Source organism: Caretta caretta, chromosome 1, assembly GCF_965140235.1.
Source record: "Caretta caretta isolate rCarCar2 chromosome 1, rCarCar1.hap1, whole genome shotgun sequence".
Taxonomy (NCBI): domain Eukaryota; kingdom Metazoa; phylum Chordata; order Testudines; family Cheloniidae; genus Caretta; species Caretta caretta.
In genome coordinates this window covers 270,947,051-270,969,402 of record NC_134206.1, presented here as the reverse complement: position 1 = coordinate 270,969,402, position 22,352 = coordinate 270,947,051, and the positions used below count along the sequence as shown (strand labels likewise).

Sequence of the window (22,352 nt, the reverse complement as noted above, 5' to 3'; positions counted from 1 at the left end):
AGAGTGTCACAGCTAAATACAAGAACACACAGATAGTTTAGCAGAAGTAGTTAGTACAAATTCTAAGGGACCAATCAAGCTGCGTATAGCTTGAAAGCTTGTCTCTCTCACCAACAGAAGTTGGTCCAATAAAAGATATCACCTCACCTGCCTTGTCTCTCTAATATCCTAAAACTAACATGACCACAACACCGCTGCATACAACTATTTGTCTTAAGGAATTTACAATCTCTGTTGATTTCCAAACTCTTCATACTGGAATTATTTTGATTATACAGTTTACAAATTCTGTTGTTTGTCTGCAGAGCTTGTAAACTCCATAAAACTGATCAATGGGTCTATAAACTCTGCCAAGAGCTCTCGGATGTTCATTTTTCTATAGTTAATAGCAATGCCCAAGATTTGAACTCGTCTAATAAAAATGTCTCTATTCACTAGATTTCTCCTAGGATTACTGAATATATAAAAAATTAAGTTTCTAAACCAACTCATTTTTGCAATACTGCATTACAAAAAAAAATCAGACTTTACAAAAGTAAAACCCCTTTACAGCCTCTAATAAATTAAACACTTTCTCTAATTTCAGGCTTCCCAAAATACTTTTTTGGCTAAAGATTATAATGAAGAAATTTCAAGCAGAAATGAGAGGATTCATTATTGATATTATAATAGAGTACAAATACATAATATTTTAGACTTATATAATAATTGCAAAGAAAAGACCCCTTTAAGGCAAAATTTTCTGAAATATCCTCCAAATGACCTGTACTGGTGGTAATTTACAGGCAGATGATGCTTTCCTGATACCTTGCATAGACGTTTCTTACTCTAGACTTTTCTTTTTAGTGTTCTGTGGTCCTTCTTCATATGTTCTCTTATACTGGCAATGATGGTTCCTAAACTGTAGCTACAGAATTACTTATTTATTCCAGGACTGAATTACAGTTGTTTATTTAAAGCTCTCAAAGATACACTTTACAGAAGATGAAACTGCTAATTATTGACATGCAGCAGTATGACTTTAAACCTTTGAAAGAAACTTGATATTGTTCATGGATACATTAACAAAAACATTCAATACTGTTTGTCACAGTGTAACCAGTGTATTTGTTAAATATCAAGTTTTACATATTTGTGGTGGATACTTATTTGCTTACACAGATGTTAACTGGAACTGGAATTTGGCAGCAAATGAGGAAATGGATAAACTACTATGGAATTACTTTACAGCTCCACAAATTATGAGAGACAGTTATTACAAGTTCTTTACTGGCAGAAATGCCTGACCATGCTTTGGGAATAAGAACTACCCCATTCCTGGTAGGAAGTGGATAGTGTCGGACAAAAGATTTATGAGACGGTGTACTCTATGTAATGCTTCATATAGGTAATCTTAAATAGTAACTCAGAATTTTTTTAAAAATAAAAAACTTTCTTTTGCTTCTAATCTGCATATATTTAAGAGGTTTTACAAAATACATCATTGCAATCTATTCCAAAGATCATGCTCTTAACAGGTTTGTCATTTCTAAAATGGTCTATAAACAATAATTAAGTTCAGGGGTGGACAAACTTTTTGGCCTGAGTGCCACATCGGGGTTCCAAAACTGTATGGAGAGCTGGGTAGGGAAGGCTGTGCCCCCCAAACAGCCTGGCCCCTGCCCCCTCTCCGCCCCCTCCCACTTCCCGCCCCCTGACTGCCCCCCTCAGAACTCCTGACCCATCCAACCCCCCCACCGAGTTCTTTGTTCCCTGACTGCCCCCTAACGGGAGCCCCGCCCCTAACTGCCCCCCGGGACCCCCCCCGATCCAACTCCCCCTGCTCCCTGTCCCCTGACTGCCCCGAGCCCTGACAGGCGCGGGACACCCATGCCTATCCAACCCCCACTATTCCCCGTTCCCTGACCGGTCCCCCCGAACCTCCACCCCATCCAACCACCCCCTGCTCCCTTACCATGCCGCTCAGAGCGGCAGGACTGGCAGCCGCGTGGCTTGGTTGGAGCCAGCCACACCACCATGCTGCTCAGCAGGTGCTCACAGCCCCGCCGCCCAGAGCACTGGCGGCACGGCGAGCTGAGGCTGCAGGGGAGGGGGGGCTGCAGAGGAGGGGCCAGGGGCTAGCCTCCAAGGCCGGGAGCTCAAGGACTGGGCAGGACGGTCCCACGGGCCGGATGTGGCCCGCGGGCCATAGTTTGCCCACCTCTGATCTAGTTACTATCTAGTTTCTACCCTAACTGCTATTAGTGACTCCGATATCTTAATGAAACATCAGGTCTGTGAATATCCTCAGTTTTCTTAAAAGGTAGGGAAAAAAGGTCTCTGCGCACGTATACCCCAAACTGGATTTTGCTTATGAATTCAGTGAAAATTAATGTTCAGGTGAATTACAAGTGCTATTAGAAATACTGACTCAACTTCTAAGCAGCTTCAAATATGGTTTCCAAGGGCAAGTCACAAGCTTGCATCCAGCATGAGTATAACCAGAGAGAAGAATAGCTGCATCCTGTAGGTAAACTATAGATGAAAAAGGCTGCTACCTGAAAACCCAAGAACAACATTGGATTCTACATAATTCCCAAATTCCAAACTATATTGGCAAAGGTGAGTGCACACAAAAATAGAATCTGCACTCAGCACGCAGTTCATTTGTCAAGATATCTCCCTCCACCTGTTAGCACTGACTCTGAGGCCAGTTTGTTCCCATTTACTTCATTTCTTTCAGACATTGGAAAAAACAACAGATATTGCTGCATCTGGATATAACAAAAGGAAAATATACAAGTGTCATCTGTACCAGGATGAACAGTCTCACTATTTCCCTTAGCAACCATAAATACACATTGAACAGGAAAGGTAACAAGATAGAGCCTCATATGCAAGTGACCCTAAGGAGGAAGAGCAAATACTCAGCTACTCTTTGAGATCGCTCAGAGAAACAATCCACAGAATATCCTTTCCATCAATAGGTAGTCAGCCATAGATAACAGCACAGTCTCCATACTAGTCACATCAGACACCAGACTAGTAAGATACACCTACAAGATCAAGACATAACTGAAAGTTTCTTCAATAGATCTAGGCTCTTTTATATTGGCACCAATACCACTTTCTCACTAACCTTATCTAACAGTGGTAGTTAAAAACTGGACAATAAAAGGTTAAGTTATTAGTATCTGGAAATCCTCTAGAGAGTAATGTTTTCAGCACCACTTGCTTACTATGCTAGAAGTCTGTCTTTACAAAGGCAAGCTGTAGCAGCAACGTACAAGCCTGTTTGGACCTACTGGTAATACGTCAGAAGTCAAAAACAAGCTCCACCTATTTCGCACATCAAAGCAATCAAACCCACACAAGTTTAAGAAAAGAGGTTACTAGCAGTGGTGCAAACAGCTCAATTGCTTCCCTTCCTCTACTTTAACTGTGGGATAAAGGAAGACAGGTGTGCTCTTACTAAACAAACTAAAATACAAGAACTGACATAGAATACCAGGCCAGGTCTCTGTCAGGAAGAGCAAATAGGGCCTGTTATTCTAATTAAAGTGGCCTCTCCCCTGAAGAGGAAAAGGAGAGAGACAAGCAGCGTGGCTGGCTTTCTCTCTCCCCATCTGTTGAGTATGAGTTTGACTTTTGTTGCTCTTTTTGAATTGGATATAAACTTTATTACTACAGTGAAAAGAATGATTCAGGGAGGAGAGATTAAAAAAAATATATTAAAAATTCACAGACTGACTGAATTCTGGAGTCAAATTCAAAGTCTCAGTCCTTAAGTTCATGGCACTCAATGGCCTGGGCCCAGGATATCTAAAAGATTGACTAAAGCTCCTGTATGAAGACTAGGTCAACATCTCCATCCCTCAGACACAAGAGAACTTGCTACCATATAAAGCCTGTTTGTTCAGGAGACAGAGCATTCTCAGGGGCTGGTCCAAGACTGTGGAACAAACTCCCACAGTTGCTAAGATCAAACCTCACCACCTTCTGCTCCAAAGTGCAATGTATTTCTTCAACCTGCCTTTTCTAACATAAACATGTACCCAGGGTGTACCTTCAAACAAAACTAAGCCAACCCCGCTCAAAATCTCCTAAACACACACCAACCCCCCTCCCTCTGGGAAGAGGATGAGAGAAAGGATAAACCACACATGACAGATGGCAGTCATGCCACTTAATTATGAGAGTAGCATAAGAACATATATAAAATTAGCAATCCAAGGGGGAAACCTTTCTAGTCAACGTTAAAACTGATATGAATTGAACTTGAAATCACCTGCAATACTTAACTTGACTGTAAAGTAAGACAAATCTAAATTAACTAAGAGCAGAAATTTCCAGTAAACAGGTGCCATTTTTATATATTTTTCTTATAACCACACTTGTACTGATTTTGAACAGAACATATAGTAATGAATCCTTAAGTGTTTTATATTTATACACACACACACACATCCTGACAACACTAATTTTTACTATCTATTCATACATTTCTAAAAGCACCTATTACTGTAATATTCAGGCACTGTATCCAGAATGCAATTTTGATGCTAGAAGAGAGGAAAGCTTGCCTCATATGACTAAACAGCTCTATGAAGACAACCACTGATTTACTCAATGATTTCTACGTTTGAAAATATTGCTACTTTTTTTTAAGCTCAGTTTCTTTGGGGAATGCTTTGACAAAGATTCAAGTTTTGCATCATGACGTGAAGATAGCAAGAACAGGGTTCCTGCTAATCTTCTATGGGAGGGTCTTCTGGAGCTTTGGGCCCACTAGAGACCATTCTCTCTTGTGGCTTTGATCTTTACATATCAGTATTATACTTTATTGTCCAACTTGTCTCAAATAGGACTAAATATATAGATATATGTATATGTACCTCTCCCATTTGTTGTTCAATAATTTGATGGGCCAGTTCCTCTATGGTTGCCATGATCTTTAATCACCAGAATTTCCTGTCAAAGAAAGAAGAAGATTCTTAACATCTAGAACCTTAAAGATGAAAATATCTGGGGGAAAATATTATTTACATAAATAAATTATAGCCACAGTTACTGAAGTGAGCCCAGCAACTAATTTAAAGTGTGGTTATGCTCTAAACAGGACTCTGTAGAAATGGCATCATATAGATCCATGTTTGTGTTTCAAGGGCTTTCATATAATTTTGCTGTTTCTTAGGTTACTTTTGGATTTTTGTTCCAGCAGAACTACAACTCACAGCAAGTTTTCAAAGTATTAATGAGTTCTCTTTGGCTTTTACATCATTACCATCAATTCTGATCCACTGAAGGTCTAATTAAAAACTTACTCAGTTAGAACTAAGCCAATGTTTCCATTGCTGTACCAGTCAACTTGTACAGCTTGCTCTGCTGAAGTTGTACTGGTTTAGCAGCACTAACAGGAGTAATTAAAAATGTATATTTGTCATTAAAAGAAGACGTTTCTTACGTGAAAACAGATCTGTGGAACAAGATGATGCCAATATCATATTCACTTTAGGGGCCACAGTATGCTTTAAAAAGCAGAAATTTGGTTGAGATTCAAGTCTGCTCCCTCATCCATGTGAAGTGTGCAAAGCAGTCCCAGTGACAAAACTGTGATCATTACACGGTGTAAACCACTGTTATGTAATATTAAATGTTCATATGTAAGGGTGGTTTGGTCACATATCTACATCTTTACATTAGTCAATATGTAAGAAGGGTGCGGTGCATAAGAGTTGTGAAGCATTGCAACCACTTGTTTAAATTAATGTCAAAACCTAAATTAAAGTCGATTGAGCACTTGAAATTGAATCTGCTTTATGTACCAAGCCAATACACTTATACTGAGGCCTCGTCTACACTCAAAAGTTGTACTGCTTTAACTATACTAGTATAGTTAAACATTATAACCTCCCTAGTGTGGATACAGTTGCCCTGATATGAAGGTGTTTTACACCATTATAGCTATTCCTGTACAGGAAGAGTAAATAAGCTGCACATACAGAGTATAAGGCAGTGGCTCTCAACTTTTCCAGGCTACGGTATCCCTTTCAGGAGTCTGATTTGTCTTGCGTACCCCCAAGTTTCACCTCATTTAAAAACTACTTGCTTACAAAATCAGATATAAATGTACAAATGTGTCACAGCACCCTATTATTGAAAAATTGCTTTACTTTCTCATTTTTACCATATAATTATAAAATAAATCAATTGGAATAAAAATATTGTACTTACATTTCAGTGTATAACTTATAGAGCAGTATAAACAAGTCATTGTGTGAAATTTTAGTTTGTACTGACTTCGCTAATGCATTATAGGTAGCCTGTTGTAAAACTAGGCAAATATCTAGATGAGCTGATGTACCCCAACTGGAAGACCTCTGTGCACCCCCAAGGGTAAGCATACCCCTTGTTAAGAACCACTGGTATTAGGTACTTTTATACTGGTATAATTGCAACCATACAAGGAATTTGTATCGGTTTAATATTTTGGTTTAAATAGATAAATAAATCACACCCCATACCAAATAATCATACCAGTACTAAAACTGAATGTAGACTAAGCTTAAGATACGTAGGCCATTTCTTCTCACTTCCCCTATATCCTTGCTGCAATCTCACCACATCATATCCCCTGTCCCAGAGGCACTGTATCATGACCAAACTACTAGCCAAAGATTCATTTTGGAGCCAACTCTACGCCTGAAGTTAAACAGACTGTTCCTTTTTGAATAGTGAAAGAACCTCAACCCCCACCAGCACGCACTGTAGCATTTCTAGCTCTGCTGACAGAGAGGAAGAAAGAAAATGGAAACATGTTTTCACTTTGCAGAGCACTTCTAAACCACCAGCAAATTTACTAGGTACAAATGAGGGAAGAGTAAAGACTAATCCAAACTTCTTCAGGTGTGTATTTAAAAAATATAATCTCACTTTACAAACATTAATAGCTTGTCTCAACTCCTCTGTAGGACAACTATGTTATCCACATTACACACACAGTGAAACTGGATCACAAAATCCAGTGTTTTTCAAGTTAGGTCTTATATAAACATCGCCGTTTTCTGTTTTAAATAAAATATTCTCCATAATGGAATAGTATATGGGCTGCCAGAAGTTTTGTAACTGATTCCATAAATAAAAACCAATGCACCGGATTGAGATTAGAGAACTATATTCAGCAGGAGATGCAATTTTTCAGGTAAGACTTGACATTCTCATCATTTTAAATATAATAGCGTTGTGTCCTGAGACACCACCAATTTAAAAATCACATTTGTCTGAATTTTGTATCTAGACTTACAACACCTAAAATTACTATAACAGAAATTAGCAAAAATTCTGTTTGTTTACTGTGCATTTGACTGCACTTTTTCAGTCAGCTTCTTCCCTGCTGGAAAACCCTTATGATTTTAATTTAAAAAAATTAGAACATACTATTAAAAAGGCAATCAGAAACTGGATTCTTTTTTAAATTAGTCAAATTTGCCATCCCATCTTTGGTAGACTTCAGTGTAAAAAGTGAGTCCTTTATATAGAAGAGCCTAATCGAATACGTTTTTTTGCATGAATTCCCACTGAAGTTAATGGAATTGCTATAAAGGGCTCTGGTGCCTGAACCACACCCATAATCTGTAAATCTTTTTGGATCTTTCCTGATAGACAATGTATGTATATAATATTCTGAGGAATGACATATTATTAAGAATCTGAAAAATACTCCCATAAGACTGCAATTTTAAAGTCAAGTTTTTGCCCTTAAATAAATGGCATTACATTAGAACCATAGCACAAGAGGAAAATCTTTCAAAAAATGTAGATAAAATTCTATCTGAAGATATAAAAATTCAACTAGAATTTTTTAAAATAATTGAATAATATCAAAAAATTCAAGCTTCCATAATGCACTTTTATACAGTTTGTCTTGATTTTTAAAAATCCTTCCTAAAAAAACAGCTTTTATTTCCTTCTCTTTTCTTCATGGCTGAGGATGTCTTCTTCAAGGGAGAAACTGACTATACAGGGAAAAATCTGAAACTTACTTTACACAAATTGCTGTCAGATGCAGAGTAAACACACTAAAATCCACTGTCTCAGGTGCTACTTGTACAAATGCACAAAATTTTAAAAGAAATATGATTTTCAAATTAACTGTTCCACTTTAAATATCTGAAAAACCTTTAGCATGCTATACCTATTACATAAATATTATCAAGTGGGCAGAGTTTATGTGAACAAGAGATTGCACATAATTTTAAATGAGAGTTTTATTCCACTGTGTTTCTAGTTTAAAAAACAGCATACTAGAAAAGTTCATACTGAATAGTTCAGGCAATTTTTACCCATCAATAATAACAAGTTTAGTAAAATTAAGTGGAGAATACATTTTTCCTGAAAGCTAAACTTTTTATTTAGTGATCAACATTTTCCATGTCATGGTTACCAGCTATCACATCTTCCTCATTCTTATTCCTAAAGAAATCTAGAGTAAGCCAAGGTCATTATTCCTCCATCAGAAAGACTACATTCTTTCCACAGGGAAGCCTCCAGGATAACAATCATATCAGTCTTATTTAGAAACAGACACTATAGTTGTTCTAACTTTCTTCATTTTATATCTCTTCCAAACCTTTTGATGTTTTGGCCTGCAGTACTGGCACATTCTGATGCAAATACTGAATACTAACTGCTAATTACCCTCCATCAACCCAGCAGCACTTGCTCTCAAGCAATGTAATGCAATGAGAAGGAAGTGGACAGTTCTTCTTTTATCTTTGCAAAGGCTTATGGTCAAATACTGAACTTGCACATGATATAAAATTCAAGTGCTCTGGATAAGTCCTATATTTCTGGAGTATAAATATGTAAAATAATTTTGTGTGAAGTTTGAAATAAACTACATTACTAAATGAAACCCTGCTATTTAAACATTATTTGACTTGCAGACTTCAGATGAGAATGATGAATATATTGGTGGTGTTGTGAAATATAGTTATAAATATACAATGAAAATTTCTTACTAATGTGCACGGCCAGAACATATTTAGAATTCTCACTCTAAGCTGTGTGTGATGAGTGATGTAAAAACTATAAAATGACATAATTTTGAACCTAACATATTCTTAATTCAGGACTTCACAGACAAAAGACTGTAACACCTAATGTCTCAGGTTTGCTTCTCCAAAAACAGTGAATCTAAATGGAAAATATAAAGTATTCATGGCAACTGTATCAACCATTTGTACTCAAGGAGCTCACCACACGCTCATCTCTATATAAAATTGATTCGTGTATATGAACAAAATTTAGTATTAATACAAAATAGTTTAACAGTTTACAGATTGCAAAAAGACTAATTATGTTCCAAAAAATAACACAGTTCAGTAATAACATGTTAGTCTCATTATCAAAAAGGTCATAATAATTTGGCATCTGAGATTTACCACAATTAACTTTCACAATGCACTACATAAAAGGAGTTAGATTTTCACTTCCTTAGCATACTGAATTGTCAATTTCCATAAAATCAATTTCAATGTTATATTTCACAGTTTGGCTGTATACAGACTGGAGTTCTTTAATATCAAACCATTTCCCAGCCATATTTGGTAGCTATTATTTGTTTTACTCTTTTTGCAAGTTATCCTCTCCCATTGCTACAGCTATAGTGCCCCCGTCCTTAATTTCCCGCAAATAGCTTACCACATCATATTTGTTCTCCTTGTCCCCATCTTAAAAGTCCTACTTTCATTTTATTCAACTTTTGCTCTTCCTTCCTCTGCTTTTAATTCACTGCTCTGTTCATCTACACCTGTCTTCAACTTTGCTCCTCCTCTCATACTGAGCACTCTAGAAGTCTTCAAAAAAAGGGTTTCCTCATATCTACTCACTCCACATCCTTCCCAATCTAAAATGTTGTCCCCCTATTTAGTAATTATTTTTAAATCTATGTTATGCAGATAAGAAGACATTAAGGGCAGGCCTTACTCTCTTTTGCAAAGTTCTAGATAAGTTTATGGTGCTACATAAGATGATTAGTAGTAGCCTGACACTACAACACAATTTTTGCCCCTACTATTTTGCAGATGCAGTTCTATGAGAAACATCTCATACACTTCACTTACATTTATTTCCATATCCTTGGGTACTGTTTCAGTTGGTTGAGGGGAAAAACAGTTTATGTTTGCCTTTGCATACTTCATGTCACAGATACATGGAATCAGTCAGTAAGTCCATAAATTCTCTAACAACTTAAAAGGATAATGTTTATTCAAAACTGGCCCAAAAGTTAAATTTTATAAAAAACCAAGTTTCTATAAAACTTAACACCATCAAAAAAGTTTATGATTTCTTAAAAAGAAAAGAAAATAGTAAGAACAGTTTTTAAACAAATGCACATTGACCTGCACTGATCACAACTCAGACCATGTCTACACTACAAACTTAAGTCACTCAGGGGTGTGAAAAAATACACCCCAACTGACATAAATTATGCTGGTATAAGTGGTAGTACGCACAGCACTTTGTCGGCGGAAGAGCTTCTCCCACTGACATAGCTACTGCCGATCATTGGGGGCAGTTTAATTATGTTGATGGGAGAGCTCTCTCCAGTTGGCATAGAGTGACTACACCAGAGATATTACAGCGGTGCAGCTGCATCTGTACAGCTGTGCCGCTGTAAGCTCTCTAGTGTAGACATAACCTCAATGTTTCAACATTTACAAATGAAACTGGATGAGGTTTTAGTGTCTCAACAAAATCCAAGAACTGAACAGCATATAAATGGCGAAAAATAAATTTTTACTTTTTCAATCCCTTCCACCCCTCCTTTGAATAACCTAAAATGTTGTTAGAAACACACAGGTAAATAAATGTATAACAATACGAGTTTAAGCTGACATAGTCCCTTTAAGGCTTCAGTTGATTTTTCATGCACCTCTCAATTTTTTACAGAATGACTGCCAACTCACGTTACAAGTATTCATTCTTGATGTACTGAACAAAATGTGTATTTATGCACTAGAAGAAATGGTTGTCTCATAGAGCAAGTGTGCTTCTTTGAGATGTGTTGTCCATTTATATTCCACTCTTGGTGCACATGCTCACGCGCTCATGTTCAGAATCTTTTGGCCAGCAGTGTCCTTTGGGGCTGCACCTGTATTCTGAGTGTCTTTGTGCCTCCCATCCATAGGCATAAAGGGAAGGGCGACCCCCAGTGACCATCAATTCCTTCACCAATGCAGAAACCAGGTGTTATATGACTCCACATTAGCAAGAAGGGTTATGGAATATATATGGTAAACATACTTTACAGTAGCTGATTCTTCAACGTAAGTAACTTGTTTCTTCTTTCAGTTCTTGTCTACAAATATTCCATTCTTGACGTCTCAGAAGGAATGACTTAAGTGACTAGAGGTGGGTGCTTGGAATCTACCTAAACAATGATTGTAAGACAACTCTGCCAAAATTAGCATCAAATCTTGATGTTTCCACTATAGAGTAATGTTGGATAGAGTATGTACTGAAACCACATGTTACTGCCCTACAAATTTCCAAGATTGAACACTTCTCAAAGAAGCTGCTTGAGTCCTAGTGGAGTTGGCTGTAAAATAGCTATTTTGTAGCATAATTTAATACTGACAGAATACAGTTAGATAGTCTCTATGTCAATATTGATTGACTTTTTACCCTATCTGCACAAGCTACAAATAACCTAGTGGCCACCATAAAAAGCTCAGTCCTAACTAGACAGACAGATAGCACCTTAAGCATATCCAATGTGCAAAGTTTAGATTCCCCTTGGGAAAGACAACAAGAAGGTATATTACTTGGTTAAGATGGAAGTCAGAGACGATCTTTAGCAAAAAAACTTTGGGTGAGGCTTCAAGGTCATACTGTCCTTACAAAATGCAGTGTATGGATGTCCCACCACGAATGCTTTGTATTTCTCTGACCATTCTAGCAGATTATACTGCTACTAGAAAAGCTGCTTTGATGGATAGGTAGAAAAGAGAAGATATATGCAAGGGTGATAACTCAAACTCTATCAGCACTAGGTTGAGATGCCAAGGAAGAGGAGGAGGTCCCTGTTTCAACAATACACACACATAAGCCATTTCAGGAATCTATCTACTGTAGGGTGTGAGAATACTGAGTGACCCTAAATGGGAGGGATGGTTTGCTGAAATGGGTGAGAGAGCTTTTGGGGGAGTCTATCTGTACAACTTACGAATTCTGGTTGATATTACGAAATTGGTTTGATGAAAACTGCTGTATCAGGGAATGCCTCTAGGCCTGTGTATCCATCACTGCTGACAAGCCTTTAAGCATGTCTCACCCAGATCAGGAACAACAGCTAACCAGTAAGGACTATATGCACCTGAATAGGTCTTCCTTTCTGAGAACAAAAGAATAACTGCATTCTAGGGGAAATCAGTTCTCTCCAACCTCCCGCAACAAGGGGCCGGTATTTGGAGAACGAAAAATTCCCAGATGCAGGACAGATAGCAAGGTGTTGCTGTTAGCCTTTAAAAACCATGGAGGGGAAAACTCTCAGTGCCACACAGGAACCTTTGGGTACAAGCAGGCAAGTGGATGAACCAGCCAAGCTAAGAGAAAGCTCCATATTTCAGAATATAAGCCATGCACTGTAGCAGAAGGACTCTGGCTAGCCCCAGAGAATTCTGACCCCAACCCAAAGAATGCTCTGGAGTTGTGAAAAAACAGACAGGGAAATGTGTGCACGGTTTATTAGTTCTGTATAGATCTGTGTATTTCTCATGCAATTAAGCAGAGCAATGGATGTTAGAAACCTGTACAAAGCGTATGTGTGTTTCATGAGTTACACCTGCCATATGCCCAGGAAGTTAACCTGTGGGCCTGGAACACCTACACAGATGGAGTTCTGGGAGCGTGTTTATTTAAGCCTTGGAAGAGTCTGAGGGGTAGGCACTGATTCCAGGAGGCGGGGCAGTGGGTCATATCGTCGTAGTTCGCAGGGGAAGGTGCAAGACAGAGGGTGTGCATACCAAGAACATGTCTGAAGTCCCCATGACAGCAGCAATGCTTGGACAGAGCCTTAAACCATGTTGGTGAGATTCTCTCAAAGTAGCCTTGTAAGTGACCAAAAGGAGGTGCTTGTAGAAAGTCATTAATTCTTTAAGGACAAGAGGTAGTCTAGTCAGGTATGGAGATAAGTGATGTCCTTGGTACCAGACAGAAAATCTCTTGCACTTGGAAGATGATGTAAGCCTAGTGGAGTCCTTTTGTACTGTGTATAAGTATATTCTGGACCTCTGAAGAGCAGCTGCTCTCCAGTGCTGTTAACCAGCCGATATTAATGCTTACAAGGACAGGGAAGCTGGATCCTCTCTTTGGGAAATTACATCTGTGTTGGGAGATAATTGGACTGGATATCTAACAGAGAGATTGATTAGGTCTGAGAAAAATGAACTGCATTGGCCCGGGAAGAGCTAATATGATCATCTTGGCTGAGTCTTATCGGAGTTTCCTGATGACTCTTGGAATCAGTGGAATAGGCAGGTAAGCATAAAAGAGTTCTAGAACCGAAGGGATCAGGAATGCATCTGACAGAGAACCCTAATACTGGTGGCCTCTGGAGCAAAAGCGGAGACATTTCTTGTTCTCTTTCATTGCAAACAGGTCTATGGAGGCCAGAGTGGATAAAAACTGACATGTTTTTAAAAAGTTAAAATAAAAAAAAAACCTATTTAAAACTAAAACTGAAATAATGACTATCTGTGTTCAGGCCTAAACTTACTATAATATATTAAAATTGTTTAAATAAAACAAAAATAATATTAAGCAGCCAATGCTTGCTGACGAGGTTTTAAGGAAGTCAACCCACTGAATTGGTGGATATCGCTGACAAAGTATATTGAATCAGAGTTTGCTAAAGTGCTAAACCGGCTTTTGAAAGCATTAGCCTTTTCTGCAGAGAGACTATTTTCTTCACTTCCATTTATTGAACTAATTCAGTTCAGTGATTAGTTAATTCAGAATTAAGAAATTGATTGGGAGTTGAAAAAACAGAAAAGCTTGGTTTCCTTTTCCAACCTATGAATAAAAGAATTAGGAGTGAGAAGATGAGATCTCCTAGTTCTAAAATCCTGAAGCAGATTACTGAACAATCAGTTCAATTCACTAACAATAGATAAGACTATTTTTTGTTTAATAAATCAGTTAAATACAAAACATGTTTTGCTAATTTCTTTCTGATATACCCAGCACATTTAAGGTAGTTTTATTTAACTAGTAAAAATCAATCTTAAAATGCTGTTTGTGCATTTGTAACTGAATGTGAATTTCCATCCATACTAAATAAGAAACACATCATTCCCCATTTGTTGCATAAATAAAGTAGGAAGAATTAGGAATCTGAATACATGGAAATTAAACTATGTAATTACTTAAATAAATGTGTACAAGTACAGTGTAAAGGCCATATTTAGTTGCAAATACACATTTTACTTGTTATCAACCACTGAGAACCAACTTCTCGTTAGGAAAATAACTATGTACCAATGAAAAACATGATCAAACTCAATTATTTAAATCAATGTTTCCAGCTTGTTGATTTAAATCATTATTAAAATCAGTTATTTAAATTGCATTAATTTAAATCAATCCACCTTGATGGAATACTGACCCCACCGTGGTGAATATTTCCTGTACGATGGGGCCTGTCATTGTGATTACTTGTAAGCTTCCTGCTAAGGTCTGCCAGAACATTTTGCAAGCCTGGTATGTGATGAAGAGCTACTGGAGTAATTGTGTCATATGCCATAATTCTATACAGATTCTCAGCTTCTCGACAAAGGTGTGCATGTATGTATTGGGGTGGGTTGGATCTTGCTCTGCCTTCCTTGTTTATATGAAACATTGCTGTGGTTTTGTCTGCCATAATCTGAACAGTTAACCCTTTCAGTACTGGAAGCAATACTGTGCAAGCCTGATGAATAGCCTTGTTTAGGACATTTGCATAAGTGATCTTCCTGAGCCACCCAGAGACCTTGGTGTACAAGATGGTGTAGGTGAACTCCCCACCCTAAAGTGAAGACACCTGACATCAGTGACTCTGATGGTCATGGTGGAGAGAAGGGTACATCCTTACTTACTTTTAGAGGATCCTTCAACCAGTTTAATGGTGACAGGACTCCTGTGGGACCTGCATCTTCATCTCCAGATGATGACCAGTGGGCCAATTTACAGACTTCAATCACTCTTGCATGCATCAAAAGTGAAGTCTTGCACTCTCAGTTATGTATAAACAGGAGGTCATGTGTCCTAGAAGTCAGACACATGCTTCTTACTGAAGCCAGAGGTTGGACCGGTAGCTGAACGACCACGTCTACTACAGTGCCAAGTCTGTCCTTAGGTAGATCAGCTTTTGCTGAGGTGGTGCCACTACTGCCGGGCATTTGGTAAATACTCTCAGTGCTACTTATAGACTGAAAGGCAGAACCCTGTATTGGTAAAGGGAATTGCCCACCTGAAACTTTAGATACTCCCTGTGGGCAAGAGGACTAGCTATATGAAAGTAGATGTTCTGAAGGCTGAGAACTACACACCAGACCTGTGGATCCAGGAAGGAAATTAGAGACCAGGGTTACCATTCTGAACTTGAACATGCAAATGAAGGTATTCAGTTGTTTCCAGTGAAGAACTGGACACCAACCCCCCCCTTTAAATTGGGTATTAGAAAGTGATGTGAGTAAAACCCCCTTGAGGCACTTCTTCCACAGCTCCAAGACTTAAAAGTGACTTCCCCTCTTGATGCAGCATGTTGTCATGAGAATAGTCCTTAAATAGGGATGGAGAAGGAGTGGGGAACATCTGGAATTGGATGGAGTACCCCACCTATAAATTCCAGCACCCACTGGTCTGCAGTGATAAGGCGCTAGGTCCCACAAAAATTATGGGAATGGAGGGAAAGAAAAGGATACTTCAAGAAATGCATGTGGTTCCCAAACAAGGAGACAAATCTGCTGACTTGAAGATGACAATGCCAGAAGAGCACCTAACAAAAAAGAAGAGAAGATAACTCACCTTGTGCAGTAACTCGGGTTCTTTGAGATGCGTGTCCCTGTGGGTGCTCCACTTCAGGTGTCGGTACGTCCCAGTGCCATCGATCAGAGATTTTCGGTAGCAGCGTCTGGTTGTGTGCGCGGGTGCACAGTAGCAGTCTTATGGTGACGCTGGCACCCCATCTAGCACGTGGACGCCCCGATCCCTTCAGTTCCTTCTCTAACGTGGAGTGTTTAGCTCGTACTCCGAAGTAGAGGGGAGGAGGGTGGGTAGTGGAATACCTACAGGGACACACATCTCGAAGAACTTCAATTACTGCACAAGATGAATAATCTTCTCTTCTTCGAGTGCTGTCCCCGTCGGTGCTCCACTTCAGGTGAACGTAGAGTGGGCGTAACAAATAGGTCTATATGTGCGGATCCCCACATGTGTAAAATATGATGTGTTATTTTGCCGTTCAGTTCCCATTCATGCTCTTGGGAAAACTGTCTGCTTAATGTGTCTGCCATTATGTTCAGTCAACCCAGGAGGTATGCTGCTGTCATAATGATGTTGTGTTTTATGCACCAGATCCATACTTTTAAGGCCTCTGTGCATAAGGAATGGGAATGCGCTCCAGCCTGGGGGTTTCTATATAACATGATGGACAATATTGTCCCTCAGGACCCTTACCGTTTTGTCTCATATAAGAGGGAGGAAATGTAGGCGCATATTGAGGACCATCTGATTACAGTCAGCTCTTCAGCATTTTCATGAACGTTTTAGAATACAGCAGCTAGCTGCCTCTCTTTAGATGTGGCATTTACTGACAAAGCTCAATGGGGTTAAAAAAAAATGACCGTAAGAAAAAAAGACTATATTAGCTTCTCTTCAATGCTGGAAAATAAAAGGTGTGAAAATAAAGTTAAAAGTCTCATGCCTAAACAGAAGTACTTTGGGGCGTGGGAGTGGGAATTGATAAACTTTTAATACTTTGTTTTCAATATCACTTCAATACACTCTCTCAGAATCTTAAAAATAAAATTGCTTTTCCTTCTGGTTATTGTTCATGTGTTGGCAAACACTGACACATTTCTACAGCCGCAACCCCAGCCATCTATCTGACAGATTGAAATTTATTTGTTTATTTCCTTATTAGTGAGTGTATCAACATTATTTATGTGAACTAAGGAAAAAGAGCTTGTTCATGCCATCCATCCCTTTTTATGCTATTTTCAGATTCATAACAAATGTCTGAAAAGTTGTCCCTTTCTTCAAAAAGGTTTTTTTAATACTTGTTTAGAAAAAAAATCCTTAACAATATGAGGAATATCAAGTCATGTTGTTCCTTGCTTTTTGTTCTCCTTGGCGAACCACAGAATAAGATTAAAGCTTTCTTTTCCCTTATCTGAAGGAGTGAGGACATGAAATGTTGAACAAAAATCCGTTCTCCCAGGTGTCTAAATTAAACAGGCGTTGGAAGTTTTAAATACTAGAACCCTGTACAGCCATTAGTTGAAAACTGATTTAAATTGGTTTAGTTTGCATTTACAAGTAAATGTACGTCTTTTCTATACACAAAATTGCACTCATTTAACTAAACTGGCACAACATCACGCATTCAGTTAAATTTCTGAGTGTCGACACAAAACTAACCTGCTCTTAGCCAATTTTAAACAGGGGTTTGCACTGGTTTAACAAAATCATTTTCAATCTGATTTTAGTTAGGCCCCGTCTACAAAGTTATATTTATATAACTAAAGGTGTGATGTTATGCTAATTTAACTTAAACCAGGAACTTGTGTAGACAAGGCCTCAGCTGTGTAAGTGTAATCCTTCTTGGTAAACGATGTCTTAACCCTACTAATTCTTCTGCCATCCAGAAAAAACAAAGCAGAGAAGACCTGCATTTTTAATGTAAAAAACAAGTTGAACTTTTTAAAAATAAAACAAAACAAACCCCACACCCATAGGCCATCTTTATACATCTAAGAAAACATTTTAAAAATCACACCAGCCTATCTTTATTCTTGTTCACAAGTCAATTTTAGCAGCTTCTTCTGTACAAACCAACAGAAGTGCATCAAAGGGTATTGTGCATATATTGCACAAGTGCCTGTTACTGTTTTGTGACTAAATAGTAAATTTTAAATTAACTTAAAAAATTCCCAGATAGATGAAAACAATTTTAAGGCTGAGTACATTTTATGTGTAAATTATATGACAATGTGGCTCAAAATCGGTAAAGTCAGAGTTAAACCTGAAACACTATTCTTAAAAAGGTGAAGATTTGAGATTTTATGAATTTAAATAAAACTACAGTTTAAAAATGAGTGGCCTTATTTTCAAAAGATCCTGAATAACTCTAGTTCCATTGACTCCAATGGGACTCCAGTGCCTCTAAAATATATAGATGTGAAACAAACTCAACTATATTCTAAAATAAAAATTATTAAAACTCATTCCTTGTTTACTCACTTGCTATGGTTCAAATAAAACAAAGACTTACGTGTGTTTAACTTTACTCATAGTGAATAGTATCATCGTAATCAACAGGACTACTTGCTGTACATAAAGTTATACATGTGTGTCAGCATTTACAGGGTCGGTGCTTTAGGCATTAACTACATAGGAAAAATTTCAGTATAGCCGAAGATACAAATTTAAACCAATGTAATTACACCAGTATAATCTCCCACATAGAGACTCTTATTTCAGTACAAGACTATGTCTACACTGCAGACCTTACAGTGGCACAGCTGTACTGCTGCAGCTGTGCTGTTTTAAGGTCTCCAGTGTAGCTGCTCTATGCCGATGGGAGAGCTCTCCCGTTCGCATAATTAAACGACCCCCAACAAGCGGAGATAGCTATGTTGGCAAGAGAGCATCTCCCACCAACATAGCACTGTCCCCACCAGCGCTTCTGTCTCTGAAACTTATGTTGCTCACACCTTTGACCGACAAAAGTTGTTGTGTAGACATAGCCTTAGAGTGAGTTTCTTCAGTTTAGCTTATGTCATTTGGAAAGGAGCTTAAGCGAAACAAAAAAACCCCATCCTTATGCCAAAGTAAAAGTGTCTACACAAGGGTTATAACAGTATAACTGGTAAACCTTTCTTGTAGCCTTAGTCTTGAGTTCAGTGTTCCAGATTTACCCTATAACAACTGGTGACATCAACATCACCTGAAGCAACACTGAGCAATATTTCAGACAATTTTGAAGCTACCAGATCTTACAGAGCAAACATGGAAACCTGAATGAAGTATTGAGAAAGTAAATAAAGAAAAAAATTTGGGATACATATGTACAAAGTGTTGTAGTTCACCTTTAACTTACCTATGGTACCTAGATTACAGTTCACACCTCGTATGCATAATCACTCTGTGGAGACTCCTGTGCTGAATTAAACAAAAGATACACGATTTCAGTTTTGTAGATGTTATTATACAGGTTTACAGATTTAGCATAATAATTTTGCATTTTTAAACTCTTATCCATGAATTAGACTGGTAAAAATGCTGATTTTTTAATGAATAATTCAATATTTTTTCAATGTGAATGAATTCTGAACTAGAATTAAGAGCTTCTATCTGAAAATGGGAAATACTGTTCTCAAAACGTTGAGGCTTTGTCTACACTGGCAACTGAATGACAAAACTTTTGTCATTCAAACGTGTTAAGTTTTGTTGACAAAAAGCACCAGTGTGAACAGTGCTTTGTCAGCAAGAGTACTCTCCTGCCGAAAAAGCTACCGCCGCTCGTTGGGAGTGAAAGTTTTTTGTCGGCGGGAGAGCTCTCTCCTGCCTACAAACAGCGGCTACACTGCGTGCCTATTAGCAGCACAGCCGTGTCGCTAAAAGCTACATTATGTAGACAAAGCCTGAGTGCTACATTTCACATGAGATAGGAAAGGCCACTCCAAAGCATTTTACTTTCTTCACATGTACTGTTGGGCCAGCTGCTCTACTGATGCAGAAAATAATAGACTAATCTGAGCATTAGGCCAATAGTAGATCAATACTTAATGGAAGATCCCTACTTCAGCTTGGAAGCCATCCAGCTATTGAACTCATGTCAAGTTTTCCCACAAGCACATGAACTATAACACCAATGGCAGCAACAGCCAGCCAGCAAAGCCCAAGACTCCTGAGAAACTAACAAACATAGAAATGCTTTTCAACAGCAAAGCTTTGGTGCCCTACCAAGTGTATCGTGATCCATTTTTTCCCCTTATTTAAATCACGCAACTTTACATAATCTCATACATTTTCTATAGATTCTGGCCTCTTACATAAACCCTGATAATTGGAAAATATATTCTGCTTTATTGCTAACCTTATGACTCCTGCAGGTACAGTAAGCACCACTTTCTTTCACATGAATGAATCTTTCTACCTCTCTCTTGAAGAGTTCTCACTACACTGAGGAGTAAAACCCTGTTGCTCAGACAGATTTCTAGATCATTCAAATATTTTTGTCCCTCATCCACCTTCCCTCCCACCCCCAAAGAATCTGTGCTTTTTGCTACTGCACCTGTAAGCAGTTGACATTGTAAGAAAGCAGTATTTTAAATACTCAAGAAATGAGAATAAGCAATAGTTATTTTAATTTCATGATAGAGAAATATTTTTAATAATTAATTTAGTGGATTTTGAAGGGAAATAATTACAAAATATGAATATTTCAGAGTCTGAATTTTGGGCTTAAATACTTGAATGTACTCCTTAAAGAGTTTCAGCCTAAACTCTGAATTTCCTTGTTTTCAGTAATATTCTTATTCCTATTCCTATTATTTAATTCCAGGCATGCCCACAACATGCTAAGTGCTTTCTAAGGCATACTTCCTGCTCTGAAGAGCACACCTTATACATATTTTGTTTTCTATATTAATAATAAAAACATTAGTGATAGTTGATTGTTTCTTGCTCCAGAATGTGCATATTGCCCCCTACTAGCCTTTTAAAGCAATGCCACAGATAAACAGAGTAGTGATGTCAGCTTCCGTTGTCCATTTATTACATTTTCAAACAAGCTCCTTCATACTTTTTCCCATGCCGACCCTCGCAATTGCAAAGAATTCCCCGTAAATATCCCCATATCTCCTTTTTATCCTCCTTCTAATCCCTCCAGAAAACTCTCCTCTACAAGGATGTACACAAAAAACTTGAGAAGTTAGGCCACTGGTGCACTTACTCCTGCGTGAATTATGCATCACTGCACACATGCAGAATTCATGTCTGGCACAGAATTCTACGTTAGTTCAGGAATCATTCTCTTTTGTAAACCGATACAGTTATACTGGTACAACCCCTAGCATTGATGCAGTTATACCATTATAGATTGTTTCCCTTCCTGTATACGAACAAGCTATATCAGTACAAACACATTTATACCAGTACCACTGTATTCACAACTGGGGGGGTTGTACCCCTTCAGCTATATCAATGTAGTTAAAATTGTGCAATTTGTCAGAGCAGACAAGGCCTTTATTCTGCTGTTGAAGAGCAAAATTCAAATCAATCGCTCTCTATCTTTACAAATCAGTCGATGCCATATAGCAAGGACCTAAAAAGAACTATTACCTTAAAAGAAACAAGCATGGTCACTTGTTCTTACTATATGATGGTCTGACTTTTGAAACGCAAACTATCTTTCTAAGAAGCATCCTTATTCTCTCATAAAGAAAAGGAGTTGGTGTCCGTTGAATGAATAGTTTAAGAAACAAACTCCTGACATACAAGTATCAGCATAAAGAAGGACATGAGAGAATAAGTTTCAGAGTACAGCTGTGTTAGTCTGTACTCGCAAAAAGAAAAGGAGTACTTGTGGCACCTTAGAGACTAACCAATTTATTTGAGCATAAGCTTTCGTGAGCTACAGTTCACTTCATCGGATGCATACTGTGGAAACTGCAGAAGACATTATATACACAGAGACCATGAAACAATACCTCCTCCCACTTAACTATCCTGCTGGTAATAGCTTATCTAAAGTGATCACTCTCCTTACAGTATGTATGATAATCAAGGTGGGCCATTTCCAGCACAAATCCAGGTTTTCTCACCCCCCCCCCCCCCCACTCAAACTCACTCTCCTGCTGGCAATAGCTCATCCAAACTGACCACTCTCCTTACAATGTGCATGATAACCAAGGTGGGCCATTTCCAGCATAAATCCAAGTTTAACCAGAACGTCGGGGGGGGGGGGGACAAGGGGAAATAGGCTACCTTGCATAATGACTTAGCCACTCCCAGTCTCTATTTAAGCCTAAATTAATAGTATCCAATTTGCAAATGAATTCCAATTCAGCAGTTTCTCGCTGGAGTCTGGATTTGAAGTTTTTTTG

At 38.2% G+C, this 22,352-nt stretch overlaps 1 protein-coding gene across 10 annotated transcripts in view; it reads right to left on the bottom strand.

Annotated features, from left to right (window-relative positions):
• NR2C1 (nuclear receptor subfamily 2 group C member 1) overlaps positions 1 to 22,352 on the bottom strand; it is a 102,139-nt gene that overhangs the window by 67,072 nt on the left and 12,715 nt on the right. For 3 of the 10 annotated variants that reach the window (XM_048835557.2, XM_048835562.2, XM_075124279.1), the window contains exons 2-3: positions 19,343 to 19,404; positions 4,875 to 4,950 (exon numbers count right to left, since the gene is read on the bottom strand). The exons of 2 other annotated variants lie outside the window; for them this stretch is intronic. In XM_048835557.2, coding sequence (XP_048691514.1) covers positions 4,875 to 4,928 — 54 coding nt within the window. In that variant the 5' untranslated portion in view covers positions 4,929 to 4,950; positions 19,343 to 19,404. The remainder of the gene's footprint in view (positions 1 to 4,874; positions 4,951 to 19,342; positions 19,405 to 22,352) is intronic. 5 more of the 10 variants (XM_048835560.2, XM_075124280.1, XM_048835558.2 and 2 more) reach the window with 4 other exon arrangements.